At 51.1% G+C, this 20,905-nt stretch overlaps 1 protein-coding gene and 1 long non-coding RNA gene across 21 annotated transcripts in view; one reads left to right on the top strand and one right to left on the bottom strand.

The window, feature by feature from the left end:
- The window catches only part of LOC119873653, a 111,863-nt gene extending 95,097 nt beyond the window's left edge, over nucleotides 1-16,766 (bottom strand). For 7 of the 20 annotated variants that reach the window (XR_005365731.1, XR_005365746.1, XR_005365737.1 and 4 more), the window contains exon 1: nucleotides 14,841-14,997. This is a non-coding gene — a long non-coding RNA (uncharacterized LOC119873653). Of the gene's footprint in view, nucleotides 1-6,753; nucleotides 6,865-14,840; nucleotides 14,999-15,755; nucleotides 16,007-16,634 lie in introns of those variants that run through there. The other 13 variants (XR_005365745.1, XR_005365740.1, XR_005365752.1 and 10 more) reach the window with 6 other exon arrangements.
- A 2,416-nt stretch (nucleotides 16,767-19,182) lies between these two features.
- POU3F3 (POU class 3 homeobox 3) lies at nucleotides 19,183-20,742 on the top strand. Its single transcript, XM_038550898.1, has one exon. It carries the CDS (start codon nucleotides 19,198-19,200, stop codon nucleotides 20,695-20,697), a length of 1,500 nt encoding a protein of 499 aa, XP_038406826.1. The 5' UTR covers nucleotides 19,183-19,197; the 3' UTR covers nucleotides 20,698-20,742.
- The last annotated feature ends 163 nt before the right edge of the window (nucleotides 20,743-20,905 follow it).

Raw genomic sequence — 20,905 nt, 5'->3', positions numbered from 1 at the left:
ACACACACACACACACACAAGCTGTTGGAGCTAGGCCTGCTGAGCTGGTCCTGTTTAACAGAAGAGTGAGAGAATGGGCTCAGTGTAACCTGAGGAAGGGGAATAAGAGAAACATGGCCTTGCCTGTGCTCTTTGAAGGGTTATTCATGTTGTTGCAATTTATTTTTTGTTGTCCACTGATTTTACTTCAAGGGCGCCTCATCACCCTGGGTCTAGGGCCTCCCAAATGAGACCTCTACTTCCGGCTAGCACAATGGCTGCTAATGTATCCAATTCACCAAAGTCAGTTTTGGAAAACAGCATTATTTTTCAAGATGCTTTTATATTTATTATAGAAGTGTATTTTTTATAAAACCATGACAAAACAGTTTTGATGTCATGAGGTTTTGGGGGTTTTTTTCTCCTTTCTTTAAGGACTCTGCATTTTGGTCTAAGGGCCGTTAATAGTAGCCAGTCCTGATTGGCCAACATCTGTTTCTTTATAGGAACCTTTCTTGCCAAGTAGCTGGACAGCAAAACCCATTTGGTATTCATGGGAAGTACTTGCTGAACAATAATGACAATAATTGCCTCTGATTCTTGTGTTTACAACACTGCCAAAGTATCATTAGGGCCTTATTTATAGATAATAATGCTTATTAATCACAAGTATTTGAATTTTGGAATGTATTAGATTAATATTCTTTTGTACCTCAGTTCTGTACTAATGCCGTGAAAGACATTTACTGAATGCAACTCATTGGGAATGCTTATTTTGAGCTGCAAAATAATGTGTGTAATTTGCAGGTGAAAGATAAAGAAATTACATGCCTACCTCGCAACAGCCTCCACCGTGATCAACGGCCAACATGGAGCATTGGGCCCTAACTCTTAAATGAGAAAGGAAAGAAGCAAAATACATGTCCCTACAGGTATTATTTCTAAAAAAATCTTGTAAATTCTTATGACAGGAGAGCTCCCTAATAATAAGTTCATCATCCTGTTTTGCCATAAGTCTTTAGCGGATAGCATCATTTTATTGAAAAGGGTCTGAGGTGAGGAATAATTAGTGATTCTGTAATAATTTCACATTATGTAAGTTCTTGGAGGCTCAAGGGAACAAAATAGGGTAGGATGATTAATAGCTGTAAACAACAAAAGTACAATCTTAGGTCTAACTGCCCAGCTATTAAACATCATTCATTTACTTGCTAAATCTTTCTATATGCTTAATTTCCATGCAAGCAAACATGAAAGCTATTGTTTCCCTCTTTTTATGTGAATTAGAAATAGGAATCATTAAAAAATTTCAAAAGATGATCTCACTTTTCTAAGAGTAAAACAAAGAGTATCATTTCAGTCAGGGTAATAAAACTTTAAGAATAAATATAAAGCATTATTAGCCCATAATATTTACCTTGCCACTCCCTCCCTCCCACTCCCTTTCATATACCAAATATGAAATCAGCAACATTTTACTATTTTCTAGCCTACATTTTTTATTTGTTCTTGGAGTATTCATGCCTCATGTGTTAGAACAATACTTCAGTGTGTTTAATTACATGAATGCAAAATGTAGTGACATAATTTTCCAGAAATTTTTGAGACAGCAAAGCTAATTAATAGAGATTCTTAGGTGCTATTTTTAAAATCATATTTGCAACCAGATATCTTTTCTTAAATTACCAGTAATTAATGTTTATTAATGTTCTTTAGATTAAACCCAAATCCATCTCCATCTTAACCTACTCGACCAAAGACTACTTTAAAATAGTCTGTGGACCTAATTACCACCTACATTACCAATACATAACATTGCCCTGTCGTATTTTTTCGATTTTTGTCCCCCATCTCCCCTCGAAAAAGTAAGAAAGTAAAAGGGGACCACCTTTCAAATGACACCGAGAAAATTGCCCTCCCTTCAAGACCTTTGCAAATGCGTTCAGCAAATGTTTCCAAGTCAGAGCAGACGAGGAGACTAAGATTCTAGTTCATTACATGTATAATGCTAACATTTTAATCCATTGCTAGATGTAAATAACTTTAGCGATCCCAGTTGGACTATTTAACATTAATTTAAAGTATCTTATAATATGTGTGTGTGGTTCCTCTCATGGGGCTAAGTAGAAAGGTGAACAATTATCCAATCAATGTACTCAGCCAAACCTGGCAAGTCCGCCCCCCCCCCAACAATTTTTATTTAAATCCGGTAAGTATCTCAACCAGAGATCCGTTCAGGTGTGCACTGCATCTCTCGTTACATTGGTAGGATGAAGCAGCAAGCAGTATCTCACAGCATTAGCTGCGATCTCACAAATTTAATCACTACAGATAGCCAATCTAGATTGCTGAAATTTCGCTATGTCTTCTCTTTTTTTTCTTACTAGCTAGGCAGAAGGGAGGGCAGCCTGAATTCTCTAGATAATTAATTCAACTCTCTGATTTATTTTGCCTTCGGTAGACCTCGCCTGGTTCTCTCTTGAAAAGACGCTGGTAGTTGGAGGAGGAAAAAAATAAATAAATGTTTTGAGGGAGCAGGAATACATCTCCCCTCGCTGTGTGTCACTGGTAACGTCTAAACACTGAGGCTGACTACCTGAAATTCCTCTCGGGTGTCTCTCTGAACCTTTACTGAATTAGCTTCACCCAAAGGCTTGCAGGCTTGAGAAGGGGAAAGAGAGAGGGAAAGGGGGACGGAGAGAGAGAAAATGATTAGTCTGTGAAGTAGAGTTTAAATTTGAGGGCACTGAAAAGGTGATTTGCTGGGGAAAATGGTTCGACTGAACAACTTGTAGTCCACCAACATCCTGGCTGTTTCCTAAGAGCCTCGTTGGATATGAAACTTGAGATCTGTCAACATTTTATAGTTGCCCCGATGTAATAAGCATTTTTCCTTCTTTTCTTTAACTGCCAAATTTTTTAATAAAATTGAATCTTGGATGCCTACATTCTGGGGAGTTTTATTTGCTATATTATAGTTCTGTCTGCTGTTAGGCCACAGAATGCCAAAGTATTTATTCTTACAAATCTTTCTATATGTGTAACTTGAGCCTACTAAAATAGTCCTTTACCCACTTCATTAATTAAGTCGACAGAAAAGATTCTTTTACATTTTGGTAGTGAATGACTCTTGGTCCAAATTTTTGAATGAATGTTGCGCATTTTAAAATCACTATGTAGCCTGTGTCTACTTATATCACGCCACACCATCACACAGAAAACTTTCTAAAATAAAAGACTAACTTATTTTTGCAGTTGATTCAAAACCCCATCTAGAGTAAAATGTTTTTGCCTCTTCCCAACCAATATTCCTTTTTAAAAATTTTCACTTGTGGTATTTCCATCATTTTAACTGGAAACTTTTTAATAAAGAGATTAAGAAACAAACCTGGCAAAGCAGCTTGCTAAACTGATTTTTTGTTTTCACAAGCTCACCACTAATATTTAGATACCACTGATGAGTTACCAGTCTTTGAAATACTCTCTCTGAAATAAATACGTAATAACAAATTACACATGGGAACACCACCATCAATGTTTTTCAGTAAAGAAATACACATTTAAATAAACATAGAAAAACCAAAATAATATTTTATAATATCAGTAAAAGCAACTCTCATTATGTGAGAAAGCTCCTCCTATCGTGGTCTGCAAGAAAGTTTCAAAACTTTACCATTTTGATTCCTTTATTAACTAGGACAAATAGCTTTTAAAGCATAACATTCGGGCATCACATTTCTTTACATTTGCTCCGCACAAAAGTGTATTTGGATTCTTGCCAATGTAGTCATTTTAACTGTAATTCTTATTTTAAGCAGAAAAACACACACACCTCCAAAAAAACTTTTGAAAATGCCAAGGTTCAGAATATTATCAAGCAAGAAGCAAATAGGTAACATGTCATCCCATGTTATACAAATCATTTCAAGTATAAATATATGCTTCAAATTTCCTGTTTACACTCTGAGTTATCACTAGACTACTGAAAGGCTTTTGATAATAAAAAGGCCCATAAAATTAAAATACTTAAAAAATGTTTTCCTTACAGTAGGATGGAAAAATAAACGAATGCTCTTTTTCATTGCATCCAGAATGTAATTTTTGTTCTAAAACAACAGTATTTAATTTGCAGGGAAAAAAATACCTGAATTTAGATAGAATATTTATATTTGAAATGTGCATTCTAAAGTACGATGCCTCTTTATTTTACATAAAACAAGTTATTTAAGTTCACAGTACTTTTAAATGGAGTGTGCTTAAAATATTAATACCATGCATGTATTATTTACTGATTTCCGTGGTGTCATCTACAGTTAGCACAATTCAGATTTCAAAATAAATTCTGAACTTTTTTTTCAATGGGAATACGGTTTACCCACTCTCCCAGCTATTTTAAGACTATCTGTTGTAGAATGTATTGTTAATCGTAGAAGTTTGCTATATTACACATGGACATGTTATATGCAAATGTATTCAGTTGGGGTATGTATATATGTTGTTATGTTATGTACATAAACATCTACCCATGTGCATATGTATATTTACATCATGTATAAATATGTGTATATTACCAAAGGGTACTATACTGAAGGAGGAGGAGGAGCTTCTAAGGATTGCCAAACAATATTTTAGTTAACTGTTAACTGAGTGCTGTTTTCTATGGAAGTAATTAGGTTTTCCTTTTTTTCACAGTCCCAAAGGTGGGTGTTTATAGACATGGTTTAGATATTTACTGTTTTCCAAAAGGCTAGTTGGATAATCGTATGTCAACATGAGCTTTAAATAAATTAGTGATACCCTCCCCTGCACCTTCCCCTTCTCTTAGAAAAGCCTATGGGCAAACAGCTCGATAAAAAATTCAAAGAAGAGCTAAATTCTGATTTTTCCAAAAACAAAAACTCATCTCATTAAACATTAACATCTCACCATGAACGTTCTTGATTAAAATTTAGCTGTCTATAAATTATCCTGTGATAAGGAGCGATGGAAATTCTATCAAGACACTAGCCGGTTAGGTCTATTGAGTTGAGCATCTGTAAATTTTACTTACAGCCCTTCTCCAGGACAGAAGGTCTTATAATTAGAACCGTGGTTAATAGTAAAAACATCTAATATTAATAATTACAAGAAATTATTTTACATATATATTACATATATATATTATATATATAACTGGTATCTCCAAAATCCTGAAAATCCTCAGATGCAAACATGAGGGCAAAAAGAGGACAATCAAAAGTATTTACAAAGTTTCTCTTTAGGGTCCTCTGAATCTCACGCTATTAAAATACAGTATGGCGACTGGGTTCATATTCTCAGTAATGGAGAGAATATTTAGCCTTTTTCTGGATCCTCTCTGCCCTGTCTTCCCTTTGAGAGCTGAACAATCTGGATGGGACTGGTTGTTTTCAGAAGGAGGGAGTGCATCTGGCCCAAGTTTTCTTCTGCTAGTCTGCTCTTCTCTTCTCTAATGAGAGATAACTGACAGCCCTGTTTTGTATGAAATTATGGAAATCACAGGCTGCAGGAAAGGAGAGCCATTATTTCAGAACTGAAAAGGTGTGGGTGTCTTCAACTTCCCCCCCAAAAATTGCCCATCACTGGAAAGGAGCCAGTAAACTGCAAAGGGGCTGAGGACAGTGGCACATAACAGGAGCACAACAAGTCCGCCAAGGAGACCGCCAGAACGCGCTTTTCAATTGATTGCTACCTCCTTCCTAAACGTCCAAAAATAAAAACCACCTCCAAGCAGTTTTTAAGGCCGAGACAGAGAGGAAGCAGATACACAGAACCCTGTGAAACGTGGCTTCCCGGTGAGTGAACTCCAGGGTTGGGAGCAGGCTGGAGGATGGATGCAAGGGCTCTGGCGGCACTGCTCAGCCAACGCTGTCCCTTTCCGGACCCGCGCTCACGTGAGTCCGGGCGTCCTCGAGTATCCCCGGACCCCAGGAGGGGTCTCTCGGGGAGTCAGACGGGACCAAGGCAAGAGGAGGAGACGCACGTGTAAAGGCGGGGTGTGTGTCGGGGCGGGGGAGTTGCGGGTGAATTCCAGGCTTGCTGATGTAGATCTCAAGGCTCAAGAGGTCACGCTTGCACCGGAGCCTCCCGCACCGCCCCTGCCCTGCCCTGCCCTGCCCGGCGCGCACCCCGCACTCACACGCACGCCCTCGCACACGCACCCCCTCGCACACGCACACGGCTCCGAGCCGCTGCGCTCGCCGGGCCGCCCAGGTGGCGCCCCTCCAGGCGCGCTCGCCGGGGGTGAGGCGGCCCAGCCGGGCACTGCCGCCGCCGGCGCACCGCGCGGTTCTCGGGGCTCCCGCGCCCACGGGGCCCCTACGAGGCGCGGCCGGGCGCGGACCGGAGAGCGGGCGGGAGCAGGCCGCGGAGGGGTGACGCCGGCCGCCTCCCTCCCCGCGCCTCCTGCGCGCCCTCGCCCCCCTCCCGCCCCGCCGCGCCGCGCCGCGCCGCTCCTCCGCCGCAGGGAGCGGGCGCTCCGGGGAGGCGCTGGCGCCGCGGGTGCGCGCGCGGGTGGGCGTGGCCGTGGGCAGCGCGGAGAACCCACGCGGCCCGGGCGCCCCCGCGAGCGACGCGCCGGCTGCCCCGGCGCTGGCCTGCAGGGGGCGCCGCGCCTTCGGCACCCGGGGCTGGGGGCGGAGGGGCGCTGCGAGCCTCCCGGCGCAGAGGAGGGGCCGGCCGGAGCACCCCGACGGAAGCGGGCTTCCCCCGCGCCTGGCGGGAACGGTCGGGCGGAGTCCCGGGGCCGGGGCTCACCTGCCGCCGGCCGGGGCCGGGGTTTGCGCGCCGATCACCAGCGAGAGGCCGCGGGGCTTCTGTCCGCCCTCCGCTCGCCGCGGCCGCGGGAGGCCACGAGCTGGCAGGGGGAGCTCGCCACCTGGCCCTTTGCTTGGCGCGACTTAGTCCTTGCTCTGGGGTAGGGAGGGGGCGCCTTTCTTTTCTCTCCTCGCACAGCCGCGCCAAGCGGCGCAAAGTTTCCTGCTACTCGGGGCACGGAGGCGGATCAAGTTCGAGCCTCGCTTCCTGGCTGGGCCGCCCCGAAAGTGCCAGAAGTCTGGCCGGCGAGCTGCGCCCTGGGCTTCCCCAGCAGCCACCCTCAAATGCACGCCCCTTCCCCTGGCCGAGCGCGGATGCGGCGGGTCCAGCGCTGGGGGACCCGGAGACCCGGGAACCTGCCGCCGGCGCCGCGCCCACCCCTGCCCCTGCCCCTGCCCCTGCCCCTGCCCCTGCCCCTGCCCCCGCCCCAGCTCGCGGGCCATGCCCTCTTTCCCGCCCGGCGGGGCTCTGCGCCCCCGCCCCCCGGGGACATGCCCACCTTGCAGCATCGCGGGAGGAGAGTAGGGGCCACGCTCCCCAGGTATAGAGTTCGAGTCCTCACAGGCCACCGACGGGGGTTTGATCCGTCCCAGGGCCTCCACACACACCTCACGGGGGCGCCCAGGATCAAAAGTACCTTTGGAGTAAACTTGACTTGGTGAAACCTCGAACTCTGAGGGTATCTACGTCCCTTTCTCATTCCAGAACTTCATCTGAGCTTTGGGTAGTGACTGTCCCCCGTCCTGATGGGGACCCAGCAGGCAAGCCAGGGCCAGAGGTGTGCGAATTTTTTTATTTTAAAGACCCACATCTTATAAATGTGAGATTTTTTTTTTTTATCAGGCAGTACAGATTACTTAAAGCGTACCATTTCTTCGCGATCCAATTTTATTAGGATTTACTCTCATTTGTGCTCCACTTCTCTAGGGAAATAATGCTTTGATTAATGTAATCCTGGCCCGGGATCCGCCACATGCCCCTCGCCCCTCTCCCAAGAGAAAGGGCCTGTTTGACAAACAATAACAGAGCAGTAACTCTTGCAATCTGCCCACACCTTTGGGGGTGGCTGGGGAGAGGGTGACACACGTTCAAATGCCGTTTGCTAAATGCAATGGTGAGAGAAGGGAGCGGGCTCTGCAAGGAGCGAACTTTCCAGACGCAAAGCCCTGGGCATCGAGGCGCGGGGGCTCATGGGGAGGGCCTCCCGGTGGGGTGCGCGCGTGGGTGCATGTGCGCGCCTGCCCTCTCCTCGCTCCCAGTGTCTGCCTCTTTGTCCCCCGCCACAGGCCTCCGCCACAGGAATCTGCGCGCTCTGCGTGGGCAGTCCCCGGACCCAGGGCGCGTCCACAGCGCCCACCCGCGGCCCCAAAGCACCTCGAGAGCAGATCTTAGGAGATAAGCAGGCGCCGACCTGAGGTGCCCTGCAGCTGCCAAAACCTCGGCTAGAAACCTAGAAGGTGGGACCAAATTCAGTGGTTCTCCTCATGCACACATGCATGCTTCCATGCATCCATGCATCCATGCATACCAGACAAATCTGCGGACGCAGGCACGGAGAGCTGCACCTCGCCCCGGCTTCGGGTTGAGAACAGGCGCCCCCTTTCCCGCTCTCCCTCCTCCCGCGCAGCCCTGGCCCCCTCCCGAAGGGAGAACAACAGCTCAATTACGGAAAGAAGCGAAGGAAAGAAGTCCCAGGCTCGGAGGCGCCCGCTGCTGCTCCTTCGGTCCCCTTCCCTGACGCCCCGTCCCCACCCCCACCGTCCCCAGCTCGGGGAGGGCGGGGATGCGGCGGTGCGAAGGGGTCCTGCCCTGCTCCGCCGGAACAAAGCCCACCGCGGGAGCCCGCGGCCGCGCACCGAGCCGGTGACAAAGGCGGGCGGGCGCGCCGAGCTCCGAGTCTTCGCTCCTGCGGCGGAGCGGGAAGGAGGCCTGGAAGGTGGGGAGCGATTTGCACCCTGTCTTTCCTGGGCTGCTCCCACTTGCTCTTGTGTACCCAGTGACCTTCTAGGGTGACTCAGCGTTCACCTCTTCGTTGTCCCGCACCCCTCTCTCCCTCTTGTCCCCTTCCGTCCCCAGTCTCCCTGCCTTTCTCTCCACCTGACTCTTTTTACCTTTTCTCCTTCCCCTTTTGCCTTTTTTTTTTAAAAAAAAAACCTCTTTCCATTTCTCTTTTCCATAGAAAAGCAATGCTAATTTGACTTCTGAAAGCCGCTGTGGGCGTTCAAACGACAGTTTGAAAGACCTTCCAGGGCAGTGCTTAGGGAGAAAAGGAGTAATGGGATCCTCTTAATTTTATTACGCAAACTGTGATCTAAATAAAATAAAATGCAGCCTAAGAAAGCGGATCTTGGCCCTGGGACCCCCACAAGTCGCCACCTATTCGGGAGAAGTCGTTTCTGACAGCCACAAATGGGGGGGTCAGGGGGTGCGAGACCTCATGGCTGTGGAATTGAGCCCTTGAGCGTTTGGTGTGCCCCAAGGCAAACCCACTTTCTAGGGAAAGTTCCAGTCGGACTTTATAACCCTGGCAAGGAATCGCCTATCAGCCCTCTGCAGTGAAGTCGCAGTGTTTTTGAACTTATGATACTTCAATCATCAGTGTTTGTCCAAGTGAAGTTTCACTTGTTTGTTTTGCAATGTGAGCGGAAAAATAAAGAGAACAGCCTAGGCCATTTGGACAATATGTGCCAGGACTTATGGGGATTTTTGCACCCTGATATAATACTAAATTAGGATGTGAGGTCTGCCAAGCATCACTGTAAGCCTGGGATCCTCCCCTTGGGCTTTATTGAGTAAGCAGTCTCCCTACAGAAAATTTGAGAGAAGGGGAGCCTTCAAAGCAATAGGGGATATGTAACTTTCAACTTGGGACTAACCCCAGGACAAGAAGCTATGGTGAGCAGGGTCACTTAGTTCTCCTATCAAAGTCTCTTTGCCAGATAGAGGGCTGAAATTATATTGCTGCAAACCATGTAGTGGTTGAAGTATCAAATATCAATAAAAATTGGTAATGTATTTTAAAGGTGAGCGAAATAGCCACACTTTCTTGAAGACTCTCCGTGGCTGACGGGTCCAGGGTGGGCCTAAGGAGGGAGCCAGACAAGGAGTGAGAAACTTAGCATTCACAGAAGAGACACCTCATAGAAGCACCATTTGGAGGACATGTCCGAAAGAGCAGCCTTCAGCCTGGTAAGCTGCAGCCTGCACCCAGACAATAGCGGAGTTCAAATGCCAAAAGAAAAAAAAAAAAAGAAAGAAAAGAAAAGAGAAAAGAAAAGAGCTAATAATAAAAAACAGAGACACTAAAGTGCAAGAATTGTTTTCTGGTGTGCCACAATGACTCTTATCCATTACAAAACTACCCAGTTCCAAGCCAGAAAGGAGACGCTTGTATAACGTATGGGGAACGGTTTGGATAGTGTGTCTCCAAAGGAGAAGGGAGTTCAATTCTGTTAGAACCACAAGCATCAAAAATCCAACCAGCCCTCTGGCAGGGCTGAGTTAATATTTCTGGGTTTTGTTTTTTAAAACACAGACACAAATACATACGCGCACGCGTGCATGTGTGCGCGCGCGCACATACACACACACACACACACACACACACACCAAGTTGACCTTGGAATATTTTTTCTAGCTAGGACATACCCACATATTTTGGTTAATAAATCATCATCATCACTCCGGTCAATCAGCTGGGTTCTATGTTACCTAGCCCTGTGAATTTAAATTCGAAGAAGACCATTGTGTTGGGGGCTGGGGTGGGGAGGTGAGGGGGGCAGGCAAGAATAGTCCATCACATTGTGTCAGCTACGGCTTCCCTAGCGATTGGTAGTTTTCATTACCAGACTTGTCAGGTGCATACACGCAGCTAGAGTGGGCAAACACTTGGAAATGGGTTGTTTTAAAAGCATACTCTCGATAACCAACTTATCGTGCCTTTTTCATTTAGATTCCACGATCCGAAATGGCCTGTAGTTTAAAGCAGTCCTACGAGCATCAGAAGTGAAGCTTCTTACTATTTAGGGTGAGAATTTATTGTCTGAATTTATAATTGCTCCTCCAAACCCATCTTAAAAAAAAAAAAAAAAAGCTAAGTGTTTGCTCCTTTCCTACAGATCAGATAAATCAGTTATCAAAGTGGTACAAAGAACTGGGCTGGGTAGGGGGGTATCCGCAGGCTTCAAAAAAACTTCGCAAGACCAAGAAATAACTCATCCACTGCCAAGACGACAAACGCTCATTTCCACCCAAAAGCTGCTGTTGAAGAGCCCTTTCCTTTGTATATGGCACACAGTGTGGGCTGTATGTTTAACATTTTAATTTGTAAATAGTAATGGCAAATGTGATTCTACACCGCTAAGGTATCAAAGCACCTTACCATTCTCAAACGGAAGCAAATGAGTAAATACCCATTTTGTGTTTTGTACGTTTGACCCAGGTAATGTTCTTCATTCTCTTTTGGCAAAAGCAATTTCACCATCCCCAACAATTAAAAGTCTGTAGCTTTGCCCAGCACTTGGGATCTTAATTCATACTCAGTTTGATCGTTTCCACCTCCAAATCATTATAGAATCCTAACACGATTCTATATGTCAGTTTTCAATTTAACTTGTTGCTTTACCCAGAATTATTATTTTGTTTCTTTTACTTTAGGTAACCTAAGACTATAGATTTCATGAGGAGCAAGCATTCTCTTTCATTGGGGGTGTGTGTGTGTGTGTGTGTGTGTGTCTTTAAGTACCTTTGCAAGAAAGGAAAGTAAGTAGCAGCCAAGATAGTTACAATCACAGATCTCCTGACACCAAAAAAAAAAAAAAAAAAAATCAAGCTCTAAATATGTACAATTATTGCTTAACTAGTGTTTTTTTTTTCCCCCTCAAACTCTCTGGCTAAAGAGAAAAAGTTTCCTTTCTCCTTAATAATTTTTAAATGCATTTAGCGACCCTGGGCACACAGAGTAAACTAGAGCTTTGAGGCAATCGTCCAGTTCACGTGAATCTCCCCCAGAAGTCTTTTGTCTGAAAAGTCCAGAGAGCTGAAGAAAAAGCAATGTTTGGACTCAGATTACACAGTTTCCTCAAATTTCCACCTTGTTTTATTAGCACAAACCTGACAGTACATTTCCTGACTCTAGATGTGAGAGCTCTCGGTCGAAAATCGTGGAACTAGAAATGTTGTTCAGAGTATGCTTTGCTTATATGATTCCCATAATCTCTCAGCTCTCCTGGAATTAAATGCCATTTGTACATGCAAACCTCGACTCTTTCAAGTTAGTTTCAAAGAAAAACTTCTCGGGGCTGAAACCTGGTTGACTTGGAGTTGAGTCTGAAAGAATACGGTGTCCTTTCCCCTCTTCCAGAGGGACATTAGAGCTCTCACGAGACGTGTCCCCTTCCTAACAGGCTCTGTGACACATTCACAGGTGTGCTGAACCACTGAACCGTGGAAGCCAGCTTCTCACTTCCAGTCACTCATGGCTTCCCTTCCTTAGTCATGGTCTCTAAATCTCCTTGGGAAAATTGTTAGTGACAAACTAATTCCTCGGAACCGGTCAGGATTTGCCCTTCACCATTTTAGGAAGTTTTCCGCACATCTTTTTCATCCTTTGCCACAATAAAGTCCAGTCTTCATTGGCAGTATCGAAAACTCTCTGAGGCAGAAAGCTGGTGCTCTGTTAAAACTTCTCTTCAACTGTGTTAATATTGTCCTAAAAAAAGTTTCAAGCCCACAGTTACCTCTCACCTCTGGCTATTTTATATTTTCTTTTTCCTAACAGGGCTTTCCAGGATAAATCCAAAAATCTTTCTACAACTGTAGGAAGTCCCAAGAATTGAAGTAGCCATTAAGTGTCAAATGGACTAAAAGAGATCCTGGTAGCCTTGACTAAATCTCCAAGAGCTTGGGTTTTACTTAGAAGTCAAGGCATGTATCAAGTTGAAGAACGTTTATTATTTAACAGATAATGCCTTAGAACGCATTTTTGCTCTCTTGCCTGCTTCCCCCAAAAATACAACCCGAAACGTGGCTTCTTAAGCAACTTATTCTGTACCCTTGATAATTTGTTTAATGTTTTTGCTTTCACAGCCCAATTTCTGCTTTCCAGCCCTACATACACACCACTGAGAGGAATGGACAATTTCTTTTTTTCTTTTCTTTCTTTCTTTCTTTCTTTCTTTCTTTCTTTTTTCTTTCTTTCTTTTTTTTTTTTTTTTAACTGTATTTCCTTCAGGGCCATTTCACAGACCGGGATGGGTGGGAGACGGAGAGGTCACGGTCCTCATATTTAAAACCCCGCGTTGTGTAATGAATTCGCTCCTCATTGTGAATATGAATAGAAAGGTAGGGGTGTTTGTTCCTTTGGCAAGTTTGGAGGAGCAGATTTGCTTTTGAAACAGCTACATTTTACTCAGTACCTGCTAAGACGAGTCAGTGCGCCCCCTGCTGACAAGTCAATAGTGGGACTCCTGAGCACTTCCAAAGTTTATTTTGTTCAGTAAACCGTGTCATATAAAATTAACAACAACCAATAAAATTAGCTTATATGTTTCAACTGTAAAAGTCCAAAACAAAATAAAGCTAGTTTTAGTGGCGCTAGAAATCTCTAGTTTGGCTTCTTCTCTTTGGCTGAACCAAGGTCCTTTTATCTAAAGCCCAGTGCACAAACATATAGCTTAATGTGACTAGTGTTCTTCCTTTTATTTCTTTCTCTATGGCAACCAATATGCTCTGCTCAGAAATGTTCCCCATCAAGGAAACAAATGATCTTCAGGGAGCAGCTCTATATGGCATCTGGTCCAATGGAGCACAGAGAGTTAACCCCAGTCAAAAGCAAGGCTGCCAAGCACGTAAACAAGGAGTGGAAAACTGGCGATTCTTACCCCCCTCCCCAACTGAAACCTCTTCCTCCCTCCTTACAAACCATTTCACTGATTTGGCATCAACTGTTTCCAAAGAAATTACAAATTTTAAATTGCAAGGTGTTCCGGATGCGAAAGTGCAATAAAATTCTGGCCATTCATTCGATTCTACCCCTCATCACACCAGACGCGGCTTCCTTTAAAAAGAACAAAACCAAGACGCTTTTACAATCCTCTCCAGCCTATTTCACGAAGGTAAGGTGCCCACACAGGCTTGGCCTTGGCCTAGCTATTTCCTCCAGCCAGATTTATCTAATTAACTGCACCTAGCAAGTAACTTCCCCCTCAATTTTTACAAAATCCAGGGACAGTGGCGGTGGGGGGTAGGGTGGGGGGGGGGCAAGAACCGCTGTCAAAATGGACAACAAAGTAAAAATCTAGTTTTCGATAATAAAGCTCCAACGTCCTTTGGGAATAAAGTGTAGGATGTCCTGGTTAGTTTTGATTGATCACCCTCTTTTCTGATGGACTTTCACTCCCGAGCTGGGAGGCAGGAACTAAGGCTGCTCCCCAGACTCCGCATTAACCAGGGGTGCACTGACTTCCTGCCTCCTCTTCCTCCCCTGCTTCCTTCCACTGCAGTCGCTCAGCCCTTCCTTTGCCAAGCCCACCCCACCCCCCTGCTCCCAGCAGGAATCCCCCCCCCCCTCACACTGCAATCCCAGACAAGCACACACGGGTCACCACATCAGTTCTGGCTACAGAAAGGGGGTGTCTTCCCCTCTAGTTATGATTCTCTAGGAAAAAAAAAAAAGAAATATGTATAATACTGCGTGCTTTATAATCATTTTTCTAGGGCTTCCCCCCACCTCACAATCAACAATTAAAATTAATAGCACTCTCCTCCCCCACCCCAAAAAAAGTGAAATGCCTCACTGTGGGGAGCTTTGGAGTGAGTCCATCTTTTTATGTAATATTTTAGCAGGGTTGGGTTTTTTTACTCTCCCCCAGCACACTTTCCCTTCCTTCCTTCAAAACAGTTGCTCTGTGAACCCTCTCTTGTCCCAAGCAATGAAAATAAGCTCCCAAACCTACAAGAGCATAAATAAACCGGAAAGGAGGGGGGAAAAGGGAGAAAGCAGGTAAAGAAAATGAAAAAGGACTTACCGAGCAAACTTCCCGGCTTAGATTTTAAAATAAAAGAAGATGTTTTATTATTTTTTTAAAGGTGCCTGGGGGGGGGAAGGCATATTCTCAACTCCCCAGAACCGATGCATCCTTAGTCTTCCCTTTACACTGACTCCTCTAAACCCAGCTCTCCACCAGTCTATTATTTTCACCAAAATATATGAAAATGTATGCAAATGAAAATCAGCACTAACTGTTCTCCCCTTGTTATATACTTTGGATTTTTTTTTTTTCCAGACAAAACAATCACACTAGGCAAAGGGAGGGGGCGGATGGGGTGGGGCTGGGTGGGGGGAGGCTGGGGAGCTACTCGAGAACTAAGTACGCGGAGAGGGGGGAGGACAGACCTCGGAACAGAACTGTATTTCTGTTATCGAGGAGCACAGCGTTTTGGGGGGCTTCCCATACGCGCGCACACACCCTCCTTGAAAAGAAAGAAAGTGGATCTGTTTGCAGAGGCGCTATCACGTTTCATCAGGCCACCTGAGACTGCTTTTGAAAGCGTGTACTGTGAAATTCATAGCAGTAATTTAGACAAAATCCTCACTGTATATTAATGAAAGGCGGCCCCATGGCTCTGTTCCTATCCTCCCCATTCAGTGTAAACAAAACCACGAGACTCTCTCGGTTTTTGAGCCGGATCCAAGCAAAATCGGCAGGAAAGGAAAACACGGGGTGCTGGCACCGACTATTCAAACGTCTGCACCTGGAGATCTCAGATTTATTCAATGAAATCTGTGTTCCATCTTTTCTATATACATATACACATACATAAATATAAAAAGGAACCTTAGGGGGACGTCGAGGGAAAAAAATCCGTTCTGTTTGGGGTTTGGTTACCGCTGCCTCTCAGAGAGCTGCACCTTAGCAATAATGGCTTTGCTAAAAACCTACCTACCTACGGCGGTATCTCTCAGCCGGCAAGCAGGAGCTGGACCAGATCCTACATAAATCCTACGCGTCTACCGTTAATCTTGAGATCACGCAAAGGCGTAGCTTGCGGCTGGGCTCTGGCTTAAATGGAGTTCACCTAACTGCGTCCAGCCGGAGGCATTATTCATCGGGAGCGGGCGGCCGGGTCCGCGGGCTACCCGGAGCACCCCGGCGGCTCCGCATCTACCTCCGGGGCCGCTGGAGCTCAGGACTGCCGGCTGCAGGAGCGGGCTGGGGCGGCGGGCTGGGGCGGGCGCGGGGCGGGCGCGGGGCGGGCGCACCCGCGGCCGGGGTGCGGGCTGCACGCCCACGCACACTCATTAGGAACCTTGCGTTTATTGAATGTCCGAGTTGGGTTAGTTCATTGGAAATCCCCGAGGAGGGTTCAATTTGCCCTTGTTTTCGTTGCCACTTTCTCTTTTTTCTTGGTTCGCTGAGGTTCCTCTGTGCAGCGTTTCCGCTTGGCCGCGTCCCCCCACCCCCGCTTCTCCCGCCTACCCTGCGCGCGCCCCCTCCCGTCCCCCTTAACTCTTTCAGCCGGGCTGGGGCTGAGAATGCGTTTGTCGCCGCCAGCCCATCCACTACGCAAAGCCATCTGAAAACAGAAAAGAAAGGAAAAGCACCGCTGTGTCTAAGAATAGCGAGCAAGCAAAACCCCACTAATAACCACAGAGGAGAAAAAAAAAAAAATATATATATATATACATACACACACACATATGCACACACACGCACAATATAAACGGTGGAGGGCGCGGCTAGGCTAGTGGATCCTGGTCCTCTAGGCCGGCTCCCGCTGCAATGGGAATTCCTGGAGCCGTTGGGGCGGAATACACTTACGATGGATCTATGGGGAAAGGTCGAGCTGATTGCTTTTCAAATACATCGCAGGGCTCCGCTGGCCGGCACCCTCCAAACACACAAGGACACGCTCGCTACTCGCTCGAATCCCAGAGGAGGGGGGAGAGAAGGAGGGAGGGAGAGCGCGGAGGCAGGGGGGTGGGGAGCGAGCGAGCCGCGGCGGCGAGCGGTCCGTCTCGCACGCGCGGGCACCGCGCTGGTCCTGGGCTGCAGGTTCCCCAGATGATGGCATCCGAGAACTTAAACAAAGGGGGCCGCCGCCGGCGCGCGGCGGCTGCGGAAAGTTGCGGTGGCGGATTTCCAGGGAGCGCGGCCGCGACCCGAGCCCTGGGCGATGCGAGCTCTCCCTTTCCACCCCCGCCGAGGCAGAGACGGGGGCCGGCTGGTGAAGGAAAGGGGAAACTTTGAAACCACTGGGGATCCGTCTGCCTCTAGGTATCAGCGTGAAGGGTGCATCCGCGCCGCGCGCGCTACAAACCTCGGGTGGGGGAGGGGCGGGGCGGGCGGCCACGCGACGCAGCACTAGGTGAAGTGGGTAGGTGGCTATTTTTCATGCTTTCTTTTCTTTTCTTTTTTTTTTTTTTTCCCCTCTCTCTCCTCTCTTCATTTTCCTCCTGGTCCTAACCCCCCCCTCCCTCTCCCTCCTCCTCCCTCCTCCTCCTCCCTCCCTCCCTCCCTCTGCTCTCCTCTCCTCTCCCCTCCTTCCTCTCCCCTTTCATCCCCGCTTCTCAGACTGGTAGCGAACGCCGGGAGCCGCGGAGAGAACGCCAACCCCTCGGCCGGACACTAAGAGTTAAGATGTGGCGGAGGGGGTGGCGGGGGAGGGGCGGAGAGGAGAAAGTGGCGAGGGGGAGGGAGGCCGGGCGGGGGCGCGGGGGGGGACGACAGATTTCCAGCTTCTACGACGCTCTGCCTAAATTAAAAAGCAACCAATCGGAACGGCCGGAAGGGGGGCCGCGCGCCCTGAGCCAGTCATTCCGGGCCTGCCAATCACCCAGCGGGTAGCCAATCAGCGGGGGCCCTGGTGCTCGACTTCCTTGTATTTGGGAAAGTGTGGTGGTGGGTGCGCGCTCGCGGCGGAGGGTAAACATTCGACAGTCCCTGCTCTGAGAGGGAGGGACAGAGAGCGAACTGTCAGATCCCGGCGAGAGCGGGCGGGCGAGCGAGGGAGAGGGAGTGAGAGAGCGAGGGAGAGAGAGAGGGAGGGAGAGGGAAAGTGAGCGAGGGAGCGAGAGCGCGAACGAGGGCGCAGAGCGAGCTCCCGCTGCAACTCCGCTCCGGCTCGGCCAGCGCCAGCGCCGTCGGTGCACCCTGCGAGCCGTGCAACGTGCCCACTGGAGTGGGTTGTGTATCAAGGATCCCCTATATGCACACACACACCTCCACCTCCACCAATGCACTCTTCTTCCTCCTCCTCCTCCAGACAACTGCTGGGAAAAAAATAAAACACCAGCCCCAACCGCCAGCAACAAGGTAACAGAGCCATTCGACCTCATTTTTCTCCTGTTCAATTTTTCTCCTTGTTATATTTGTTTCCTAATTTCTGCCCAAAAGGAAAGATGTCGCATCAGACTGTGACTGTTGCGAGGAGAATGAAAAAGGACTCTTGTTTCAGAGGCAACCAAGAGCTCCGGCAATAGCAACTTCAGAGAAATGCACCATCGCAAGAAGTTTTCCTAGGACAGAACAAAACTTGAAACGCAAGGACCAGAGGAGGAGAGCAGGAGCCAGCCTCTCCTCTCCGCACACGCGAGCCGCCAGCATCACCACGCCTTCAAGGACGACAAAAAGTTTTACTACTCCAAAGGAAAGCGAGAGAAATGTGTTCCTGAGGAGGAGAGCAGAGAGCGGGCGAGGCGAGGAGCGCTCCGGCTGCTGGGCAGCACCCGCGGTCTGGCCAAGGAAGAAAGGAGCGGCTGCTTTCTTTGTTGTCTCCCGTGAAGTCTTCACTTAGCAGGTGGACTGAGCCCCGCGCCCGGGCCGAGGCCAGCGGGAGCCGCGGGAGCCGCGGGAGCCGCGGGAGCCGCGGGAGCCGGCGCGCCCCGCCGCAGAGCCCGCAGCGCAGGCCCGCGCCCCGCCCGGCGAGCCCCGCTGGAGCGAGCGGAACGCGCCGGGGCTGGGGGGCGGCCACGACCCCCCCTGAAGGGGGCGGCCACGGAGCGCGCCCCGAGAAGCGAGCCCCCCTCCCCAGAGCGCTGCTCCTGCTGCTGCTGCTGCTGCTGCTGCTGACCGAGGCCGGCCGGCGACCCCCGCGCCCTGCCGAGCGGCCTTGCAGCTGCAGCCGGGGGCCGCGGCGGCGGCGGCGGCGGCGGGGGCGGAGGCGGCGGAGGAGGAGGCGGCGGCGGCGGCGGCGGCGGCGGAGGCGGCGGGGCCGGCCGGGGCCCGGGGCGGGGGCGGGGGAGGAGGGGGGGGAGGAGGAGGAGGAGGAGGAGGAGGAGGAGGCGGGCGGCGGGGGGGCGCGGCGGCGGCGGCGGCGGCGGCCGCGGCTGCTGCTGCGGCGGCGGCGGTGGTGGCGGCGGTGGGGTGGCGGGAGCGGAGCGGCATGGCCACGGCGGCTTCTAACCCCTACCTGCCGGGGAACAGCCTGCTGGCGGCCGGCTCCATCGTGCACTCGGACGCGGCGGGAGCCGGCGGCGGCGGGGGCGGCGGCGGCGGGGGCGGCGGCGGCGGCGCGGGCGGCGGCGGGGGCGGCATGCAGCCCGGCAGCGCCGCCGTGACCTCGGGCGCCTACCGAGGGGACCCGTCCTCCGTCAAGATGGTCCAGAGCGACTTCATGCAGGGGGCCATGGCCGCCAGCAACGGCGGCCACATGCTGAGCCACGCGCACCAGTGGGTCACGGCCCTGCCCCACGCCGCCGCCGCCGCCGCCGCTGCCGCCGCCGCCGCCGTGGAGGCGAGCTCGCCGTGGTCCGGCAGCGCCGTGGGCATGGCCGGCAGCCCCCAGCAGCCGCCGCAGCCGCCGCCGCCGCCGCCGCCGCAGGGCCCCGACGTGAAGGGCGGCTCCGGGCGCGACGACCTGCACGCGGGCACCGCGCTGCACCACCGCGGGCCGCCGCACCTCGGGCCGCCGCCGCCGCCCCCGCACCAGGGCCACCCGGGGGGCTGGGGCGCCGCCGCCGCCGCAGCCGCCGCCGCCGCCGCCGCCGCCGCCGCCGCGCACCTCCCGTCCATGGCCGGGGGCCAGCAGCCGCCGCCCCAGAGCCTGCTCTACTCGCAGCCCGGGGGCTTCACGGTGAACGGCATGCTGAGCGCGCCCCCGGGCCCGGGCGGCGGCGGCGGCGGCGCGGGCGGCGGCGCCCAGAGCCTGGTGCACCCGGGGCTGGTGCGCGGGGACACGCCCGAGCTGGCCGAGCACCACCACCACCACCACCACCACGCGCACCCGCACCCGCCCCACCCGCACCACGCGCAGGGCCCCCCGCACCACGGCGGCGGCGGCGCGGGGCCCGGACTCAACAGCCACGACCCGCACTCGGACGAGGACACGCCGACGTCCGACGACCTGGAGCAGTTCGCCAAGCAGTTCAAGCAGCGGCGCATCAAGCTGGGCTTCACGCAGGCCGACGTGGGGCTGGCGCTGGGCACGCTGTACGGCAACGTGTTCTCGCAGACCACCATCTGCCGCTTCGAGGCCCTGCAGCTGAGCTTCAAGAACATGTGCAAGCTCAAGCCGCTGCTGAACAAGTGGCTGGAGGAGGCGGACTCGAGCACCGGCAGCCCCACGAGCATCGACAAGATCGCGGCGCAGGGCCGCAAGCGCAAGAAGCGGACCTCCATCGAGGTGAGCGTCAAGGGCGCGCTCGAGAGCCACTTCCTCAAGTGTCCCAAGCCCTCGGCGCAGGAGATCACCAACCTGGCCGACAGCCTGCAGCTCGAGAAGGAGGTGGTGCGGGTGTGGTTCTGCAACCGGCGCCAGAAGGAGAAGCGCATGACGCCGCCCGGCATCCAACAGCAGACGCCCGACGACGTGTACTCGCAGGTGGGCACCGTGAGCGCCGACACGCCGCCGCCGCACCACGGGCTGCAGACGAGCGTGCAGTGAGGGCGAGGGGCGCCGCGCTCAGAGGGCCGCCCCCGCCGCCGCCCCCGCCGCCGCCGCCGCCGCAGCCGCCGCCGCAGCCGCCTGCACCGCCACCCACCCCCGCCGCCGCCGCCGCCGCCGCCGCCGCCGCCGCAGCCGCCGCAGCCGCGCAGACCCCACACCGGGGCCGCTCCGGGCCCGGGCCGCGCCGCCGCCCTCCCCTCCGCCC

The sequence above is a fragment of the Canis lupus genome, chromosome 10 (assembly GCF_011100685.1).
Source record: "Canis lupus familiaris isolate Mischka breed German Shepherd chromosome 10, alternate assembly UU_Cfam_GSD_1.0, whole genome shotgun sequence".
Taxonomy (NCBI): domain Eukaryota; kingdom Metazoa; phylum Chordata; class Mammalia; order Carnivora; family Canidae; genus Canis; species Canis lupus.
Note: the sequence above shows the minus strand (reverse complement) of the source record. Positions and strands in the feature narration are given on the sequence as shown.